The sequence below is a fragment of the Kogia breviceps genome, chromosome 9 (genome assembly GCF_026419965.1).
Source record: "Kogia breviceps isolate mKogBre1 chromosome 9, mKogBre1 haplotype 1, whole genome shotgun sequence".
In the NCBI taxonomy this organism is placed as follows: domain Eukaryota; kingdom Metazoa; phylum Chordata; class Mammalia; order Artiodactyla; family Physeteridae; genus Kogia; species Kogia breviceps.
Genome location: NC_081318.1, coordinates 38,491,868 through 38,512,974, shown reverse-complemented (window position 1 = coordinate 38,512,974; position 21,107 = coordinate 38,491,868). Strand labels below are relative to the sequence as shown.

The window sequence follows — 21,107 nt, the reverse complement described above, 5'->3', positions numbered from 1 at the left end:
TATCAGTACATGAGTCAACACACATTTATGGCCTATTAATCTACTTATCTGTGGTCAGCACTAGGTTAGGTGCTAACAGGGAGGGAATCATATTAAACAATGGCTCCAAAGAGCCTCATGGCTGAGGAATTCAGTCTGGTTGGGTAGGCAAACATTTCATTAAAAAAGCAACTCCGTCAAGGGACAGGGGATATTTTGACATTTGTGACATCTGTGACATTTTTTGAGCCAGACTGGCTGAGAAGAAATAAGACAGGAAACACATATCTTTACTGAAAAGATACATCCAATGAACACCTTACTTTAAACGAAACAACAAGAAATCCAAACAGTCCCTCTAATACGAATTAATATATGTATGCCAATTATGGCTTACACATTTGAATAAAGTAAGAGCTGATGGAGTTTTGATTGAAAAAATTATTATTTTGTCTAATGGGAAAGAGGAAGAATATCCTTAAAATATAATACTTAGTTCCTACTGGAAGATGAGATAGCAGAGAGTGAGACAGAATGGAGATCTAAATGTTAGATGATTTTATATGCAAATCACTTTCCTTGAATCTATGAGGAAGTCTAAATATACCACTACATTTAAGCTTCCGATAGTACAGATTCTGCAACTGGCATGGAGGTTACCAAACCACTTCACTCAGGAACACACAAATGATAGTCAGGGATTCTTTTATTTGTTCTTGAAGGGCAAAGCTTATACTGCTAGATCCTCTAAGCAAAAAATGCTTAAGAGATGGAAGAAAGCTTAAAGTCTTGGTTTTCAACCCTGGTTACATATGAGAATCCCTTAGGGAGAGCTTTTAAAACGCTGGATCCTGGGGCATCACCTCCATCGATTTGGATTTAAATGGTCTGGCATGGAACCCAGCCTTTTTTTTTTTTTTTTTTTAATGTCCCAGTTAAGCTCTGAATAATTACAGATTCCTGGGCTCCATTCCTGAGTATTTCCAATTCAGTTGATTTGAAATGACTTCCAGGAATCTTTGTTTTTAAAAGTGTCCCAAGAATCCACCTGCCAATGCAGGGGACACGGGTTCGAGCCTGGGTCCAGGAAGATCCCACATGCCACGGAGCAACTAAGCCCGTGCGCCACAACTACTGAAACTGTGCTCTAGAGCCTGCAAGCCACAACTACTGAGTCCATGCGCCACAACTACTGAAGCCTGCGTGCCTAGAGCCCGTGCTCCACAAGAGAAGCCACCACAGTGAGAAGCCCACACACCGTAACGAAGAGTAGCCCCCGCTCAGCATGACTAGAGGAAACCTACGCGCAGCAACGAAGACCCAACGCAGACAAAAATAAATAAATTAAATAAAATTGAAAAAAAAAATAACCTTTAACAAAAAATTTTTAAAAATAAATAAATAAAAGTGTCCCAAGAGCTTCTGTGCTTAGCCAAGTTTTAAAAACCACTGATCTAATGCAGAATTGTAGAAAGTGGAGTTAGCTGGTTCCAAAAGCATAAAGCTAGTACACTGGGGTCAAAATGTAATGTACTGGGAATCCTTTTGCTATCAGACAAAGGCTGTCCTAGGGCCCCTGAAGGCCTCATCATTTCCTGGGTTACTGGGAAAGTAATGTTCACAACACTGTGAGGCAGTGAGTAAGCCTCCCCTTCTTGAACCCTCAGCTCTAAAAAGGTAGACCAAATGACTTCTTCTCTGTCCCTACTTAAGGGAAGACAAATCTATCTCCCTCTAGAAAAGCATGCCCACAATAAGCAGCCATATAAACAGGCATTAAGATACAGCTCAGTGATTAAATAAAGTGTGGGCATCTCACTGTACTCATTGTATCAACAGAGAATGATCTAGTGGGCTGTTACTGAATAGAAGAGCTGCCACCCCAAAAGCAGAAATGCAACAAAATAAATTTTACACAGAAAAGACCACTGAGAGTTTTGACACTGACACTCAACAGAGGGGAATCCTCTGCTGAATTTTGTTGAAAGGTGAAACAGAACCTGACATTATAAATTCAATCGGACAAGATAGTAGTACTACATTATGAGCCCACAACTGGCCCATAGTCTTATTTGGAAATAAAGGAGATCTAATTTCAGAAATATCACAGTGGAGTAACCATCAAAAAAGTTAAAAATAACATAAATATTGTGTAATAATATAGACAAATAAAATTTCACATATGCATAGTCGGTGGTTATTCATTAGAAATCACAAAATTACAGTATCTCAGGAATACAAGGGTCTTCAGAGATTCAACTGCCCATCAACCCAATAGAACAAAGGACAACTGTGGTGAAGTTTACAGATTTCCAACGAGTATCATCTGATTCAGCTAGACTAAGGGTTAAGGGAGTTGAATAACCTACCCACATTTAATTCATTAGCTAGCTACATAAACGTGGACAAGTCACAAAACTTTTCAGGTTTCGATTTCCTCATCTATGATATGAGTGAACTGAACTTGATCTTTGAAATTCTTGGATCTAGTTATGCAAATGTATATCACTAAGTTTTAGTAATTTAGTCATTAAACAAAGAAGACAAACATCTTTAGATGTGTTGGCCCACCCAGCAGGTGACCTATAGAAGTCTGACATCCTGGAGTAACTCTCCTATCAGGAAATGCCTCAGGTGCCATGAGAAAGAAAAACCACAAGATTATATTTTAGAGTACTAGATGGCTTAAGGAAAAAATGGAAGAACTTAGAAAGTCTTTCTGACTAATATGCTTATAAGTGGGGTTTTAATCATGACCTCATCACATGTTGACAGTGTGCTACATGAAGAAAGCAAACCTGCTAAAATACTTAGGGGACCAATCATCACAGTTGCCATTCATCCAGCATGACAGCATGCTACTATGGAGAATTACATTCAGCATAATCAGTGATAATGCTGTCTTTAAAATGGAAATCAGAACCTAGAGTAACAGCCCCCTTTTAGATTGAATGCATCTCTCAGAAGAGTGGTTTGTGCATGTCTCATCTCCAACACAAGTAAAATATTTCATTTTATCCAGAAACCTACTGGGAGAAACATCCCATTTTCAGAGATATTCTGTTGATGACAGTATTATGGCTACACAATATATCAACTGAAGCACCACCAGACAACATGCCACACAATGTACGTTGCTCAGCATAATGTTTTGAAATCTTTGTTTACTTGCAGCTTTTGTGACTGTCTGGAAAAACTATTGATGGTCTCAAATATCCTACTAGTCTCTGGTGATCTTCTGAATGACCAGTGCCTGTGATCCTTTTGCTCAACACAACAAAAGAGATCTTTTCAGTTATGATTAAGTAATAGTTTGAAATTCTCATAATTATATTAATGCATTTAAGTATACAGTCAATGCTTAATTTATTGGTGATAATTCTATTTAGAGAATAAAAGAGGATGCTTATCATTCAAAGAGAAAAAAGAGCTTTCAACTTGTGAGTAATTGAAGGAAATCACAATTTGGTTTTACTTACTGCATTCATTCTCTGCAGGCTTAATTTAAACACCTTTAAGCTTTGAAAGTTTTTCCTGTACGCCTTCCTCATTGAGAAGGTAAAATCTAAATCTTAAAAAGTGTTTCATCACAGAGTCCATGCACAATAGAATACAAAGGAAAACATAAACTCAATTTAATAACTGAATGTATCTGCAGGTTTCTTAGCGTCCAACAGTGAGGCAACAATTTCTAATTCATTAGGTTTATTTTGTTCCTCTTCCTTCACAGAATTCTAAGTGCACTGTTGAGCTCAATTTTTTTGTTAAAATGGCATAGCTACCTGTTAATAATTTTTTCAAAAAATCATAACTTGTTGAAAAGACTTAAGAATAAGTTCAAAAACACCACTACAGAATATTAAATCTGTTTTATCAGTCTTGTTCTGGTGCACAGAATCTGTCGGTAATCAAATAATATTTTAAAAACCTGTGGGTTACTCTGCATTATTTTTGTGGATAATATGACAAATTCTACTTCCAAGGTATAAATTCACTGTTTATTTTCACTGATGAATTGCATTTCATTTAAGAGTTAGGTTTCTTGCAATAAATATTAACATAATTAACATAATGTTAATAAATATTAACTTAATGTGGGAAGATCTTATAATTTTTCAATGGACTAGGAATCCTTGACATCCAAATGCTGAACTGAAATTGTAGAATAACTCATTAGGAAACAAGCAATAGCAGTGTCAAGATTTACAACAAATATACTGGATGTGTTCTAAAAATTAATATTAAGCTGCTATGCTTGGCTTAATTAGTTTTCTTCTTCATTTTCAAAGCATATCTGTTTTTATGAAGTTGGTCTCCAATCCCCTCTCCTACAAACCTGTTTAATTAAAGTTTAACAGCTGTGTACACTTTAGAAACAGAATAATGATTTTTCTCCCTTGAAATACTTAATCCTTTCCTAAAATATGATCCTTCTGAATATATATTTAAAGAGCATTGGACGTGGAACAGTCTTCCAAGAGGAAAACACTGACAGCTTAGGATATCAGCACCATGTACTCAGTGGGTAGACAAGAAAGTAATTCCCAAGCCAGAAAATCCAAGGCCTGCATGGGGCACAAGCAGATCTCTTCCTTCAGAAATAAAATGAGAGCTACACAAAACAACAAATAAGTAAAAAGAAAATTAAATAAGCAGAAGGTAAAAAATACTCTAAAATATAATATTTAATGGGTTTTGTAAGATTTCTAGATATGACTCTACACATCCAACACCCAAATAGTATGACTAATAAGGTAACACCAGCTATTTTGATCAGCATTACCACTTTATCACCACACATGCAAATATTTATTAAATAATTATATATGTGTGTATAACATAAATTTCTGAAATAATGAAAAGAATTAGAGGACAAATAGATGCGATGAATCCTTGAATAGTACACCTTTACATGTGAAGTTAAAAAATAATAATACAAAAATCTGTTCAGATATCAGTAGCAAATACATACAATTTCACACTATCAGCTTTCTCTCCTCCAAATGTTCTTGCCAGCATGGCAAAGTGACCACCGTGGAGGCAAGTATCACATGTATTTTTAGGCCCTTCTGATAGATCCTTAAAAAGAGTCTGATTTCACCTCACACCCTGCCATTGTGCTCTGTTTGTGGTGCACATTCAATTAATGTGTGTCAAAGAGGCACATTGATGCAAGAGCAAAACCAATTCATTTATAAGAGAAGAACTCTAAAAGAGGCTTTAGTAGAGCATGTTATTGTTCAAAATATTTGCTTCCCAACGCTGAGGAATGGTTGTATATATCCACCCTGCTGAAAACAGGCGTGGCCATATGACTTGTTTTGGCCAATGACACGTGAGTAGAAATGATATGTGCCTCTTCCAAATAGAAGTGTTAAGGTCCGTCCCATGGTTGCACCATGCTTCCTCTTCCATCTCCCCTGTGACTATAAATACCCTGTCAGCCTGAGTCCCTAAGAGAAGGAATCACGGAGCAGAGCTTCACGCAACCGAGTGACAAAAAAGCTATTACAAGAAACCATTGAGATTTGGGGGTAGTTTGTTACCACCAAGTAAGTCAGCATAAGATGACTGACACAGGGCCTGTGCAAGCCTTTTCAATAATAAACAAGCACATCCTCATTCCTTTTGCTATGCTGGGATAATCCCTGCGGCACTGATGCTGCTGGAGAGAGTAAAGGAAAACAGATGGCTGGGACTCATGTTCTTTACCACTTGCTTTCCTTAACCTTCAGCAACAAGAAAAACTAATGTTCAGCAATTTAGAGAGTTTACATTTTTAAAGATAAGGAGTTGGGACTGATGCTAATTGGACTAAGTTGAAATATTTCTGGAATAAATAGAATCATTTCACGGAGTGAAAGGCAGGATTGAAGTTTTATAAATATTGCACAGGAGCCTTCTGCAGTCATTAAATATGACAAATCCTTGCTGAGCACATGTCTCAGTATGCTAGATTTCAGAAGACTGGACCCTGCTAAATGCTGGGCTCCAGAAATGAGTTGTTGCCCTTGACTTCAGGGTGCTCACAGGCAGAGAGACACATGTTCAAATGGCTGTAATACAATTAGATGCATTGTACACCTGTAAGATCAATAAAGTACTATGGCAACAGAGAAGAGGACAATCATTTCTGCCAGAGAAAGGGTACAGGATTTTGTTAAATGGGTCGGGGATGGGAAGGTCTGCCAAGCACAGGATAACGTGAGCGTACGTAGAGAAGCTGCACATTTTTTAAAAGTCTGGAATAATACAACTCTAGTACACTGTGTGTGTGTGTGTGTGTGTGTGTGTGTGCGTGCACACATATACAGCTATCCTTTTCTTTTTAATTGTTCCAGTGTGTTTTATTTTATGACTGTACCGTCATGTCATTAACAATACTGATGTACCTTTAGAAGGCTGCAGTCTTTTGCTATTATAAACAATGATGCCTTGGACACACTCTTTTTCACTCATGTGCAAGTCCATCTCCAGATGAATTCCTAGAAAGGGAATTGCTGAGTAGAAGTTACCGAGGCAAAAACAAAACAAAAGGAACAAGACAAAAGGAAGGGTGCTTCCTGCAAATGCAATGGTATGTGAAAAGGTGCATAACTGCCATGAAACTGCAAACTACCAGGGTGGCTAGAACTTACTGGAGAAAATGCAGCTGGAGAGACACTCAGGGGTCATCAGATCATGAGGGGTAGTACATGCCGTGCTCCTGAGTGTGGGAGATGTAATAAGACTAACATTTTAATGAAATCATTCCTGTGGAAGTGTGGGGGATGGATTGGCAAGGGTATAATAAGGTAACCAGTTAGGATACAGGCACAGTAATCCGGGAGGAAATAACAAAGGCCTGGTAAATCATCTTTTGGGTGCTGTGAAAAAAGGTTCTCCCTTGCTTGCCTCTTGTGCTTTCTCCTTTTGGGCACATCACATCCAAGGCCAATGTCTAAGATGCCTTAGGGTAAAGCAGCAGCTGTAGGGAATGACCCAGTGTTGGGATCCACCCTTCTACTCTGGAATGGGGAGAGATTCTTTGGGTGCTAATCCATCTACAAAAAGTTAGGTATGGACTGCTTCCTTCTTTTCTACAAAAAAATACCTATTATAGAATTTAAGAGCTGGAACACATGCCAGAAATCTTTGAATCTCATTTAGTCCAAGGGTCCTCAAATTTATTGTGAGCTGCTTTTCATTTTCCTAAAGGTGTGAGATTCTAGGGAGGTTATTACAAAGAAAGTGGAAATGAATTCCTAAAACCTGACACTAATGTTGTCATCTGGAGATCACACTTTGAGAAACATTCTGCTAGGACTATGCCACCCTCCACGTGGTAGCTATGTTGCCTATAGAAAGTACGTAGACATATGTATGGTCTTCTACAATGGAATGTTTCTAGATTTTCATAGTTTTAAAATATTGAGAAAAACATGTTGGAAACTTTATAGTGAACTCCCATTTTTCTATATTCATTAAAGTCATAAATTAGCATTAACACACTAATAGCGTTAACTCATAGTAGATAAATGTATAAAAGTTATTTCAAAGAATTCAGTTTCTCAAGTTCTACATTTTGGACCTTTAATCGTCAAAAATAAGATGAAATAACTTAAAAAAAACTTATCTCCTTAAATAATCTATGAGAATGAATTAAACTAAAAGGCAAACCACAAACTGGAAATATATTTGATCTAAATATGACAAGGAGCTAACATACATAATATATTCAAACTGAGAAGAAAACATTTACTACCCTTTTAAAATGGCCAATTCTGGAAAAGACAGTTCTTAGAAAAGGAAATGAAAGATTAATAATTGTATAAAATATTCATTCCTTTTAGCAATAATAATAATAAATGAAAACAACAATAAGAAACATTTTTTTCACTTTTCTTATTAGCAAAGACTAAAATGATGATAATACTCATTGCTGGCTCAATGCACAGTGAAATTTTCATGCCTTGCTAGCAATGTGAAAAGTAAAACTTTCATACAAATTTTCTTATATACTTCTTGATTTCCTCCACTTTATAACTAAGGATACTGCAAGTTTCAATAAAAAAGCATGAATTTTTTGAAAGTCCTGTGAGAATACTAGAGCTCCGAAACATTATAAAGTTAGGAGTCATTTCAATTCCCATAATGCAGTGAGCATTCTCTTGATTTTAGTGATAGCCATATTAGATTTAGAATTCAGGTTTGATTTACATCATCCCCCAAAGACGGTCCCAGAAATCCATTAAAGGTCACCTTAGTTTCCCATAAATATACCAAATTCTAATTCGCTCATTCACTCCCTCTTCTATTATCATATTCCACGCTTTTGTAAAGCCTACTGCTTATTATACTTTCATCTCAAATAGAAAATCCTTCAGTTTGGCTTTCCATCTTACTAAACTCCATTCCAGTATGTATTACTTACTCCTCTTCATGTTAGAGTAAAAGATTAAATAGCCATTTACTTTTTGATGTAAAATTACATCAATTATGTAAAATTGAAATTCAGACTGCAGAAATGTTCCTTGGAAGTATCAGTACACCTGGAGGTGCAGCAGCATGGGACTCAGTGTTTATAACTTCCTGCTCCAGGCTGCATATTAAAATCAGGTATTGCATAATAGTCAGGAAGTAGAATTTATTTGTGTAATAAGCAAAGTAGAAATCTCCTGGGTTCCCAGGTGACCAGTTGCAGAAGCCTGAATTTAATGACTTGCTATTCATCATAAAGCACACATACAAGTTTCATCACACAATTTCCCCTTCTCAAAGAAAATATCAACAACTGTCAGGCTCCTAACAGTTAAGAAATTTTTATTTATTTTCACTCTGATTCTCATTTGAATCACAAGGATGATCAATTTCAAAATCTTATTTGTTCTGCTAGCATGAACCATTCAGATTCTCACACAGGATCACTCTGCAGTAAAAAAAACTAGGAAGACACCCCTATTTTCTTTTTTTTTCTTTTTGTCCACACCACTGGGCATGTGGGATCTTAGTTCCCAGACAAGGGGTCGAGCCCACGCCCCCTGCAGTGGAAGCTCGGAGTCTTAACCACTGGACCGCCAGGGAAGTCCAAGACACTCCCTTTTCAATGAATAATTTACAATTAATATTTCTGATACACAAATATTTTCCAATTTTATAAAACTGCATAGACTTTAGTGTCAAAATCAACATTTTAAGTATGGGAATAATTACTGCTTGTGATTATGATGCTATTATACACATAGGCATCTATCATAATGAGTTAGATAACATTTGAATGTTTTCCATAACACAATGAAATGAACTGAGGAACTAAATTACTTAAAGGAAATAGATCCCTTAGGTTACTAGCTCCTTCTTCCCTGGGCTCTCAGTTTGGTCCAGCATAGGCAGACTGAGCTAAAATAAAAGCCAAAAGATAACTGGAGTTCTGTGTTGGGCTTATGAGATATAAATAGCATGAGCGTAATATTCTGATACAGAGTTTTTCCAACTGCAGGGTCCTTTTGTATTAAAAGAAACTATTTAGGCAATGAAATTTATTCTACTCCTTCATGAGCATTGTGACTGCTCTCCAGTGAAGATGTTTTGCAAGGTTCCTAAAGTATAATAGCTCTTCCCCATCCAGCTCAAGACACATATCTTCAATGTAGAGGTCCACCCATGAGGCTTCTGGCAATTCCGCAAGGACCTCAAAGTAGCAACTCAGTATTTTCTCTCCCACTGTCCTCTGCCTCAATCAACATATAATCGGAGAACCCATGGCTTTTAGGCTAATTCTTCTATTTAAACTATTGGCCAGGACTAGAAATAAGTTTTGTATTTTCTATTGATTTCCAAGTTAAGGGAATAACAGTAGATAACACAGACCAAGGATTGGCAAACTATGACCTATGGGCCAACCAAATCTAGTCCAACATCTGCTTTTGTAAATAGATTTTTATTACACCATTCATTTTATGTATCGAGAGTCGCTTTCTTGCTACAATATCAGTGTAGAGTATTTTTGACAGACACAGTATGACCTGCAAAACCAAAACTATTTATTATGGGCCATTTACAGAGAAAGTATATGATCCCTGCTGTAGGTATAATAAGAAACAAATATCACAACTGTGAAATATCTTGCCAACAGGTAACAATGTGCAGGAGGAAGCAGGTCAAGATCCCAAAGATACAGTATAGCCAGCCTTTGAGTACTTGCATGGAAAGTTTTAAAAGTATTTTTTCTTCCACCTCTTGGATTCACTAGATATGGAGCTATGTCTTAACCTAGCAGTACAATCAAATTATTTCAACAATGACAAAAAAATGATAATCTAAAATGGGCAAGACATTCTGCTAAGCTCTGGGTTAGCTCTGTGCTAACCAAATTATATCCATTATTTCATGTAGAAAATTAAATTAAATTACAATAAATTTTAATAGTGTGTTGAAATTCACAAAGGGTTAGTACATATATTAATTTACCTCCTTTGGTCTTCAAAATAACCCTGAAAATAGAGAGATTTAAAAAAGAAAATCAAAACTCAGAGAGGTCAGTAACTTTCCCAAGGTCACCTAGCTTGTAAGAAAACAGAGCTGAGATTGAATCTCCTATTATCTTAGCCCAAGTGTAACACTCTTCTACTTTATCATGCTACCCCTTATTGTTCTTAGGCATCTTTTAAAAAAAAGATACTTTTATAAGAAAAAAATTAACAAAAATTTTAGAGCAACCACAACTAATTAAATCAATACCTCAAACACATCTGTTCCCTACATGAAAATCTTCCTTCAAATATCTTAAAAGAGAAACCACGGTCAATGTTAAGTTTAAACAAGGTTAGCTGAAATTGCACAAAAATAGAAGAACTATCTGTTCCTTAATTATTAAGTAATTATTCAGGCTGAAAGATTCTTGAATCTTCCTGGCATGCTTCTTAAGCTTATTTAAAAAGGTACTTTAAGACAATCTTTTTAGTTTCCTACTGAGATAATTATACTTATATGTCTTTTCAAAATATTTGACAGACTTACATTACTGTGAGCAGAGGAAAAAAATCAATATTTAGTTCAAAGAAGTGTACAAAAGTTAACATTTGTCTATATTTTAACTCGGAGTCCACAACTTCAGAAAGTAATACTACTAAGAAATGTAATTAAGCTAGCAGCAAAGAAGGCTAATACACTAATGCAGCAGCCAGCTTCAGATGTGATGTACTTCCTGCCAGGAAGAAATCAGATTCCAAAACAGCACTTCACATAATCTATCTGTACTGGGGGAGGGGGATGAGACTAATGGCACAACTGAGGAGAAAAGTCCCAAAGCCAGCCCAAGAAGATAGAAAAGGAGGTTAGTGAAAAGCATAAAGTTAGAAACTGACTACTATCTTTTAAAGAGAAACAAGGAAATGTGGACGAGGATGGAGCCAGATCACAGCATCCTGTTAGGCTTTCGTTGCAAAGATTTTCCCTAATTAAGCTAAGCCAATGGGTTTCCTTCCTGAAGCACCCCAGTTATTTCAGTCCATGAACTAACTAGAGAGGCCATGACAGTGCTAATATTTCCTTTTAGATATGGCGAGTTTAGTTTGAAGAACATTAAATAATGAGGATATCAGTTAATATTTATTTTCATGTTCTCCCCTTTAATTTTCTATAAATGGTTTTGTCTAAATCATAAATCATTGCTACCCAATAATATGCCTATGGTATCTTTGTGTACGTTACTCCTAGGACTATTACTTATTATTTAGGACTTACTAAATAAGCAATTCTGGAATTGTCATGTTTACAAATAACTACCTAGTATAGACATATGAGTATACTAGTATAACATAACATACACATTGGGAAACATAAATACTTAACAGATATATCTCAAGTGTATATTTTTCTTTATGGAGTATTCAAGGAAAAACCTGCTGAAAGATAAATATTTGACAAATCCTTTCAATATCCTACTATGAGACACAGATTAGAAGGATATACACCAGATATACCTCTGGGAATTCAATTAGGGGTAAGAAAAAGGGACTTTTCCTTTTTTCTTCATACACTCCAGTATTGTTTGAATTTTCTGTACTAACCCTGTATTACTTTCACAATTAAGGAAAAGGCTGGAGATGTCCTCTTCATCTCAAACTTCAACCTGAAAGTTGTCTCCAACACAGCCCAACTCCTCAGGTCGACCAGATGCTCCTCTTCCAATGTTCCAGGGACCTTTGGTACATCTCCATGGTGGCAGTTCTTTCATTACATTGTATTTTTTTGTTTGTTGCTATTTTTGTTGTTTTCATACCAAACTGTAAGCTTCAGAAGGCAAGGACTAGGACTGCCTATGGCTTTTTATAATCTCAGAATTCTGCACAGTGTCTAGCATATAGTAAATACTCTAGGCACTCAATAAATGATTAAGTCATGATGCCTACTAATAATAATATCTGATATTTACTGAATACGTACTTATGTGTCAAGTGCTGTGCTAACCAAATTTTATTCACTATTGCATGTAATTCTCAAGAAAACTCTACGGAGTATGTACTATTATAATCTATTTCACAGACAGATGAGAAAAATTAAGTTTAGAGAATTAAGTAATTTGGCAAAGTAACACAATAAGAAGCAAAACTGGGAAACGAATCAAGGAAGTCTGAATTCATAGTTTGTGCTTGTAACTTCTACATCATAGGGAATGAATAAATGAATGACTATGCATGAATGAATAAATGTGGAAGAGTTGCATATCTAAAGAAGACTCCTCTTCAAGAGACAAGACGACTAAGGTAGAAAATGAAACCAGAGAACCACCGATGGGGGTGGGGAGAATACCACAATAATAGATGTTATCATTATTGGAAAAAGCAATTCAATCTAAATATTCTAGTAACTTCCAGCAAGTACTGCATCCTCCTAGGTGGAGGTATACATACTCTGTGTCCAGAGGTACTACCTCTGGAAATCTCCCTATATTGCTAAATTAATTACAGAAATGATCTCAACTTTAGAAAACCAAGATCAACATTTCTATATGTAAACCTAAGGTAACTAACACTTCAGAAAGAAATACCTATTGCTAGGGCATAGAGCTTTTATTAGCAATTCGATTTTTATTCATGGATATAGCAGCAGTGTGATAAATAATCATTTATGACTACATAAAAGAAAGAAATATTTCCAAAAAGGTATGAATTAAAAAGAATTAAAATTCTTTAGCAAGAAGAAGGTAAAAATGTCCAGAATATATTAATAATTTTTCAGGTTCACATCAGAGGGGAGCTGATGATTTTTCACAAATGTCTCTTATTTAGTGATAAATAAACCCTTGGACAGACTCTGGGACGCTTACTTTCACAATTCAAACCCTTACCTATTAACGAACAGCACTGGTTAGATCCTAAGTACTAAGCAAGGATGTGCCATGCTATTTTGCTTTGGAAACATTCAGTGTTCACCAGGCTAAAGGGCCTTAGATCATTCAGAAAACTTGCTGTTCAAGTTACCAACAGCTAGGACCCAGTGTGTAAATATCCTTCCATCCTCAGAAGCAACCATCTATCTGGCTCCCATCTGAGAATTATGAAATAAAACCATTATTTTCCATGCTCTAAAACATTGCCTTCACCAATCTTTATCAGGGTCCTGGACACAAGCTTCTTTTCAAGTTTCTTTTTCATTCTATCCTTCCTTTTAGGATGGATACATTCCTAATTACTAATCTACCAAAAATGCCATAAACCAATGCATGGTCTTCAAAGAGAGCCATATAGACACATTAGACTTCTATTATGCAGAGCTTCTGCACGAACCATAAAAAGAAGTTATTAAACAGGCATCATTTTTAGTTTTACTGGGGAAAACTCAATTTAGTTCAATTTTTCTTCCTATAAAGTTTTATCATTTGCAGGAACATAATATGTTCCAACCATCTGTGGTAGGTTAATATTGATTTCCCTATCTTCAATAGTGCATTTAAGATAAACAAGCTTTAAAATTTTTTTTTGCTAATAGCAAAAAGTTATTTTGAATAAATCAGGAAGTTTTGACATTTTACAAAATAGTCTCTAGACTTGAAGAGGAATTATTATTTAAATATTTTGCAATGAGAAAAGTCTCATGATTCTCTACCTCAGACTACTTTGCAATATCAATACTTGTGAGAGAAAGTCTTGCACTGTACTTCGCAGTAGGAAAATCACTGTGCTGTGAGCACAACACCATTGATCCCACCAGACTAAATTCCTCCCGGAGGCCACAAAGTGATCATTTTCTATGAACACTTCTTGGAATTCTCCTGAACAAGGATGGCCACAAACTAAACAAAATCAAATTATGTGAAGCGAATTAGAAAGTAGATTACATTTACTGCTAGGGTGACCGTTTGGCACAGCTTGGGCAGTTCAGTTTATGCTGATTATTCCAATGTAATAATTAATATCATCCCCTTTCATGCTTGAAAGTGTCCTAGCTTAGGTGATGCATTATATGGTTTCCCTCTTCACTGGAGACTAAAAAGACGATTTATTTACTTCATTGAGGTTGCTAACTACATGGAAGCCCAGATTCCAAATGTCTGTAAAGTGTGTTTCATCAGGTATGAGGAGAAATGATGCTAGATTTCATTTCTGACTGGGCTGACAAAATCTGTGAAACAAAAATACAAGTGTCCCAATAAAAAATGCTGATGCCTTCGAAATTTCAACTGTGGTTGATTCACATTGACTTGCTGCAGTTTAGTGCTTTGTATTCATTTTATGCTTTTCTAAAACAGGGCTTCTCTGTGAGTCATAACAAATTAATGAGAAAAAGCAAATAACTATGAAAAACATTTTGGTGGAAGGAATGGGTCTAAAGATTACTTTCATTAGCTTTTGACTGTTCATGTTATAGATAAGTATCCCCATTTGGGTTGACTTTATGACAATAACTAACATTCCTAGCTAAGCTATCCAGAGAATCAAGCAATTGCCTTGTGATTTTAATCAATGTTAACATCAAGAGAGAACATTCGGACCCCTGAAAGTCTCTTTTACTATATTAGAAACAGTCATCTGAATTCTTTGAACAAATACTTCAACTCTACTTTTCATCTTGCCAATATAATCCTAATGATGGTGATTACAAATAATGTGACTACTTTTATGAGTCACTCTGAAAATAACAAATCAAAGTAGTCATCATTTATGACATAAACAAGGACACTTAACTACCGTTAGAAGAAGCTAGATGTGACTTTTCTCAAGAAAAAAATACTTTGACCAGTTACTTGGGTCAGATTGCCTCGCTTTAACCTATTCTCCTCACAGCAGGCAGAGTGACTCTCTAAAAACACCAATGCAGACCTACTAGAGCATGGACTTGAGGACATGGGGAGGGGGAAGGGTAAGCTGGGACAAAGTGAGAGAGTGGCATGGACATATATACACTACCAAATGTAAAATAGATAGCTAGTGAGAAGCAGCCACATAGCACAGGGAGATCAGCTTGGTGCTTTGTGACCACCTAGAGGGGTGGGATAGGGAGGATGGGAGGGAGACACCAAGAGGGAGGAGATATGGGGATATATGTATACATGTAGCTGATTCACTTTGTTATAAAGCAGAAACTAACACACCATTGTAAAGCAAAAACAAACAAACAAAACACCAATCAGATCATACTGCTCCATGGCTCAAAACTCTCCTCCACTGGCCTGCCATCCCACTAGAATAAACACCTGCCATCCTTCCTATGAGCCACAAGGTTCTGCGAACCTCTCAGACTAACCTTCTACCTCCACTGTCTTCCTTCCCAAAGGGGAAACATGCTGGCTGGCGTCTTGCAATTCCTTAAACTCACCCAACATGTATCCATCTCAGAATTGCATTTGTTATTCCTTTGGGCTGAACTGCCCTTCCCCAGATTCTAGTATGGCTCTCTTTCCCCTCCCCTCCCTTAATTTAGAAGTCTGCTCAAATACCTTCTCATTAGAGAGGTTTACAGTAAATATCCTTCCTAAAATAGCAATCCCAGACCCTACCATCACCCTACACATCTTTTCCTACTTTATTTTTCTTCACAGCACTTCTAGCTCATGACATTGCATTATGTGTTACCTATTCATCTGTTTATTATTAGCTTCCAACCACTAAAATGTAAGCTCCATGAAGGCAGAGACTTTGTCTCTTTTGTTCAACTACGTCTCTCTAGCGTCTGGACTAGTGTTCTAAATGAATAGTTCTAAGGCCTACACTGTCAGTGAACAGATTACATTAATATAACCTAATCATCTAGAACTATTTCCAAATTTTGTGTTGCCATGTTTTGGTTTCTGAATCTGAAGCTCACAGCTTTCCCACTGCATGTGATATTTAAATCAATTTCCTCTGAAAGGGTATTTCATGCAGTGTAGGTAAGAGTATAAACATACACAGACCTCTTGGGAGGGAAATTTGGCTGTATATATATTAGAACTAAAAACAACAACAGCAACACCAAAACATATGTTGACTGAATATTTCCACTTCTAGATATCTATTCTGTAAGAATAAACACACAAGTGTATGAAGGCATGTGTGCAAGGATGTTCATTAAAGCACTTTGCATTTTTCAAGCTTGTGTTACTTCTATAATTTAAACAAACAAAATATCTTCCCCAGAGGGTAGGGTCTAAGCAACTGCTAAGGAGAGCAGATTACAGTCTAATTGAAAGTGAGGTTTTGGGCTCCCCTGGTGGTGCAGTGGTTAAGAATCCGCCTGCCAACGCAGGGGACACGGGTTTGATCCCTGGTCCGGGAAGATCCCACATGCCGCGGAGCAACTAAGCCCATATGCCACAACTACTGAGCCTGCGATCTAGAGCCCACGAGCCACAACTACTGAGCCCGCATGCCACAGTTACTAAAGCCCGTGTGCCTAGAGCCCGTTCTTCTCAACGAGAGAAGCCACCACATTGAGAAGCCCAAGCACTGCAATGAAGAGCAGCCTCTGCTCGCCACAACTAGAGAAAGCCTGCGAGCAGCAACAAAGACCCAACACAGCCAAAAAAATAAAATAAATTAATTTTTTAAAAAAAGAAAGAAAGCAAGTGAGGTTTTGAAGGATAGTGCTGAGTAAAGGACTGCTAATCTCACTGCCAGAATCTGGGAGGCCTCAGGGTACCTGCCATACCTACAAGCCCTTTCCAAGAGGTTCCTTATAATTACAGGGTTTGTACCAGGTAAATGGCAGGCCTAGACACAGCTGACTGGACCAGGGAAGGGCACCTATCCCAAAGGCAACTGATCAATTGGTTGACAGTGGCCTGTCAGGTGGACAGATTCTAGATCTATACCTCAAAGGGGCACGATCAGATTTCTCTCAGGTAGTTTAAACATGGGGCACACCCAAGGAAGTCAGCAGTTGACAATGGGGCAAAAGCCAACTGAAACACAGACAAGACAGGCAGAAGCAATGTGACGGCAGACAGGGCACAAGTGTACAGAAACCTGAAGTGCTGCACTGCCATTCCTGTTCTTTAGTGAGGCTCGGCTGCTCCTGGGCTCTGTCACCCTTCCTTCCCCAGGTAGCTTTAAAATGAGTGCTCTTTAAACTATATTTTACTCTCTATTATTGTAATCTGAAGGAATTTAACTAACAGAACATTAAATTGAGGACTGGATTAAGCCTTTTAAGGGCTTAACCTTTGAAAAGATTATGGTTCCCTTTATAGCCTCTAATTATGTGTAATTCAAAATAAAAATAATATAAAGTCCACAGTAAGTATAACCAAGTCCTGATAAGTCCGATTTGTTTTTCTTTGGTCATTTAATAAAATAACAATTTTTTTCAAAAAAATATTTTTCTAGAGACCTACATTAGTGCTTAGCTTGCCTGCTAGGTAAACCAGTATTAACCAAGATAAAGGTGGGACTGGAAAGTCCTATCACAGACCAAAGCACCTTGCCTACTACAAGTTAGGACACCAGTCGACTAATGACTTCCAGTGGTAGACAGATAGCAAATTAAAAAAAAATTTAATATGTTCTTATATTTTTAAAAATGGGTCACAGAGAAGAGAAGTAAGCACATGAGTAAACAGTATTTTATTCCCTAAATATCCCTTAATGTTTTTCAATGCTGTCAGAAAATCATTATAGGAATATATTCAATTATTAATTGAAAGTCCAGGAAGGTTAGGATATTTAGGTACCAAAGATTCAGAGAAATGAAATTTAAAATTTTCTTTTAAAGCACCAAATACAAAAGTAATTTTCTTCTAATCAATTATTTACTAGTCTTTAGAGGCCACACAGTAGAAAAGTCTTGAGCCTTGCCACTTCCATTCTTTATATTATTCATTGCTGCATGATAGAGGCATAGTGAAGGGGCCAGAAAGGGATGCATGTCCAAAGTGTCAGTTTGCAGATTGGAACAAAGAAGCTAGACTTTGCACACGTGGGTTGAAGCAGTGGGGGAAAAAGGTGTAAACCTACTACATTCCCGTATCCCCTTTTCTCACCCTTCAATCCGGTACAATTAGCCCTCTTTCTAGCTCAGTCTCTCCTCTGTGAACCCAATATTTACATTTACTGAGGAAAGCAACAACCCATCCTTTTTTTCCTAGAGGTCTGTTGTAGGACTTCTGATTGCACAGAGGTTTCTTTTTTTTTAAATGTCTGAACAAGCTTTGCAATCTCACATTGTTGACTAGTCAGCTAGTGAGCAATAATGATACATCTGAATGAAGCTTGTGTTACCTTTGGATTATACTATAAAATATATCTCTTGACATTCCTAATCCTGTTAGATTACTTTAGATGAAATTTTTGCCTACTTTATTGATCTTTCTTTTGTTTTGTTTTTTAATAGCTTTACTGAGGTGTAACTCATATAACATATGATTTACCCATTTAAAAGGTAGAACTCATTGTTTCTAATATATTCATAAGAGTTGTGCATCCATATGATGGAATGTAATCAATAATATAAAGGAACAAACTACAGGTGCACAACACAGAGGAACCAAAAAACACTACGCTAAGTGAAAGAAACCAGGTACAAAGGACTACATATCGTATGTTACCATGTAAATAAAATTTCTAGAAAAGGCTAACCTATAGAGACAGAAAGCAGATCCATGGTTGTGTGGCACTGGCAGTGGGGAATGATGGGAACCAGAGTTAAGGGCAAATCGGGTGAGGGAATGTTTGAGGGTAATAGGAAGGCTCAAAAACTAGATTGCAGTGAGGGTTGCACAACTGTATACATTTATATTAAAGCTCACTGAACTGTATATTTAAAATGGGTGAATTATATATATGTATATAAATTATACCTCAATAAAGATTTTTAAACATCTTTATTGGAGTGTAATTGCTTTACAATGGTGTGTTAGCTTTTCTGCTTTATAATTGAATAAAGATTTTAGAAGAAAAAAAGACCAAACAAATACTCATGGATATAAACTAAACATACCATACCTCGATAGCTCCATTGATACCATGCAGGCTATTAATGATTACTTAATCTGGACATGAAAATGTTTGCCATTCATTACTGCATCAGCAAGTTCTCAAACTGTATGGTCTGAGGACACCCTTACACTCTTAAAAATAACTGAGGTCTCAAAGAACTTTTATGTGTATATTAGATGTCAATATTTATCATATTAGAAAGTAAAATGAAGAATTAAAAAAATCTTTAGTGATTCAATATAAAATAACAATAATAAACCTGTATGTTAACACAAAGAATGTATTTAATGAAAAGTATAGTTGTTTTCCAAAACAAGGGAAAAAATAGTGAGAAGAGTGGCTTTTTTTTTTTTTTTTACATGTTTGGCAATCTTTTTAGTATCTGGTTTAATAGAAGACAGCCACATTCTCTTATCTGCTCCTGCCTTCAATCTGCTGCAATATCATACATCATGTAGCCTCTGGAAAACTCCACCGCACACTCATGAGAAATGGCAATGAAAAGGCAAATAACACCTTAGTATTACTAGGAAAGTAGTTTTGATCTCACAGAACCCCACAAAGGGTCTTGGAAACTCCTTTGAGAACTGTTGGTCTAGATTCTGCTCTAGACCATTTTAATTGAGGTTCATTTTAAAAAGATTGCTTAAACTGTATTGTCATTAATACAAGCTTTTTGGGAAAATAGGATCAAAAAGCTTTCTGAATATAGTTTTCAAAGTGTATTGAATCTCATATTGTATAGACTTGGCTGTAACTTAAAGTAAGCAATCAATATGAGACATATCATGCTACATCAATATTTACTTGTTGAATCTCAAACATTATTCTAGACTTATCAGCAAGTAGAATAAATAAGATGTTACTACACATGGTTAAAACACCTGATTGTTACAATGCTATTTTTTAAAGCTGCTGTTTTTTTCACTGATTCAGAAGCTTCTGTTTCACATTCTTTTCCATCTTCCCCCATCTCTATTATAATAAAATCTCCCCCTTAATTCTTGTGTTTGCTTCTAAAATAACAAAATGTTATTGAATTTTTCTAAAGTGAACCTTGACATCATAACCTAAAACAATCATACTAATTTCAACACCTGAAAAACAGTTATTTAATGGTCTTTTTATAAAATGTGGTTAAATTCAGCTTAATTAATATTTATTTCTCTTGTGCTCCCCAGTAAAGGATAACAATACCATCAGTCAGTTTATTTACATGTTATATCCTGAAATGGTTGATGATACTCACTAAAGATGTACCAGTTCATTTGGTCTCCAAATGAACCTTCAAACCTTTGGTCTCCAAAGGTTTGAAGACTTCAAAGACACCTCTTTGGAATGAAATGTACTTTCCATGTGATGTGATTTAAAACTCGACAAAAATCTAGATATTTACAACCTAAACTCAAAAATATCAAAAAAACAAAAACAGTTTAAGTTCTTACTTTACAATATCTCCTTCAAGAGCAATCACTCTCTTAATGATCTTCTGTTCTGGGTTTTTAGGAGACCTAGAAAAAGATAAGGTTATATAATCAGTTGTGTCTGTTGTTTTAAGAAAACGAGAAGAAATTTTACAAGAAAATATGCTATATTAAAGTCATTACAGGATCCTTTGCAACCGTGACATGACATCAGTCCTACCTAGGTCCCAAGTGAGATAGAACTAAGAGTGAAAGAATTCTTATTTTAAACCTCGGAAAAGGATCACACTGAAACTTTTCAAAAATTAAA

The 21,107-nt window shown here is 36.2% G+C and overlaps 1 protein-coding gene across 2 annotated transcripts in view; it reads right to left on the bottom strand.

Moving 5' to 3' along the window:
- The window catches only part of IMMP2L (inner mitochondrial membrane peptidase subunit 2), a 915,024-nt gene that overhangs the window by 264,009 nt on the left and 629,908 nt on the right, over nucleotides 1-21,107 (bottom strand). For both annotated transcript variants that reach the window (XM_067042322.1, XM_067042323.1), the window contains exon 5: nucleotides 20,819-20,884. In XM_067042322.1, coding sequence (XP_066898423.1) covers nucleotides 20,819-20,884 — 66 coding nt within the window. The remainder of the gene's footprint in view (nucleotides 1-20,818; nucleotides 20,885-21,107) is intronic.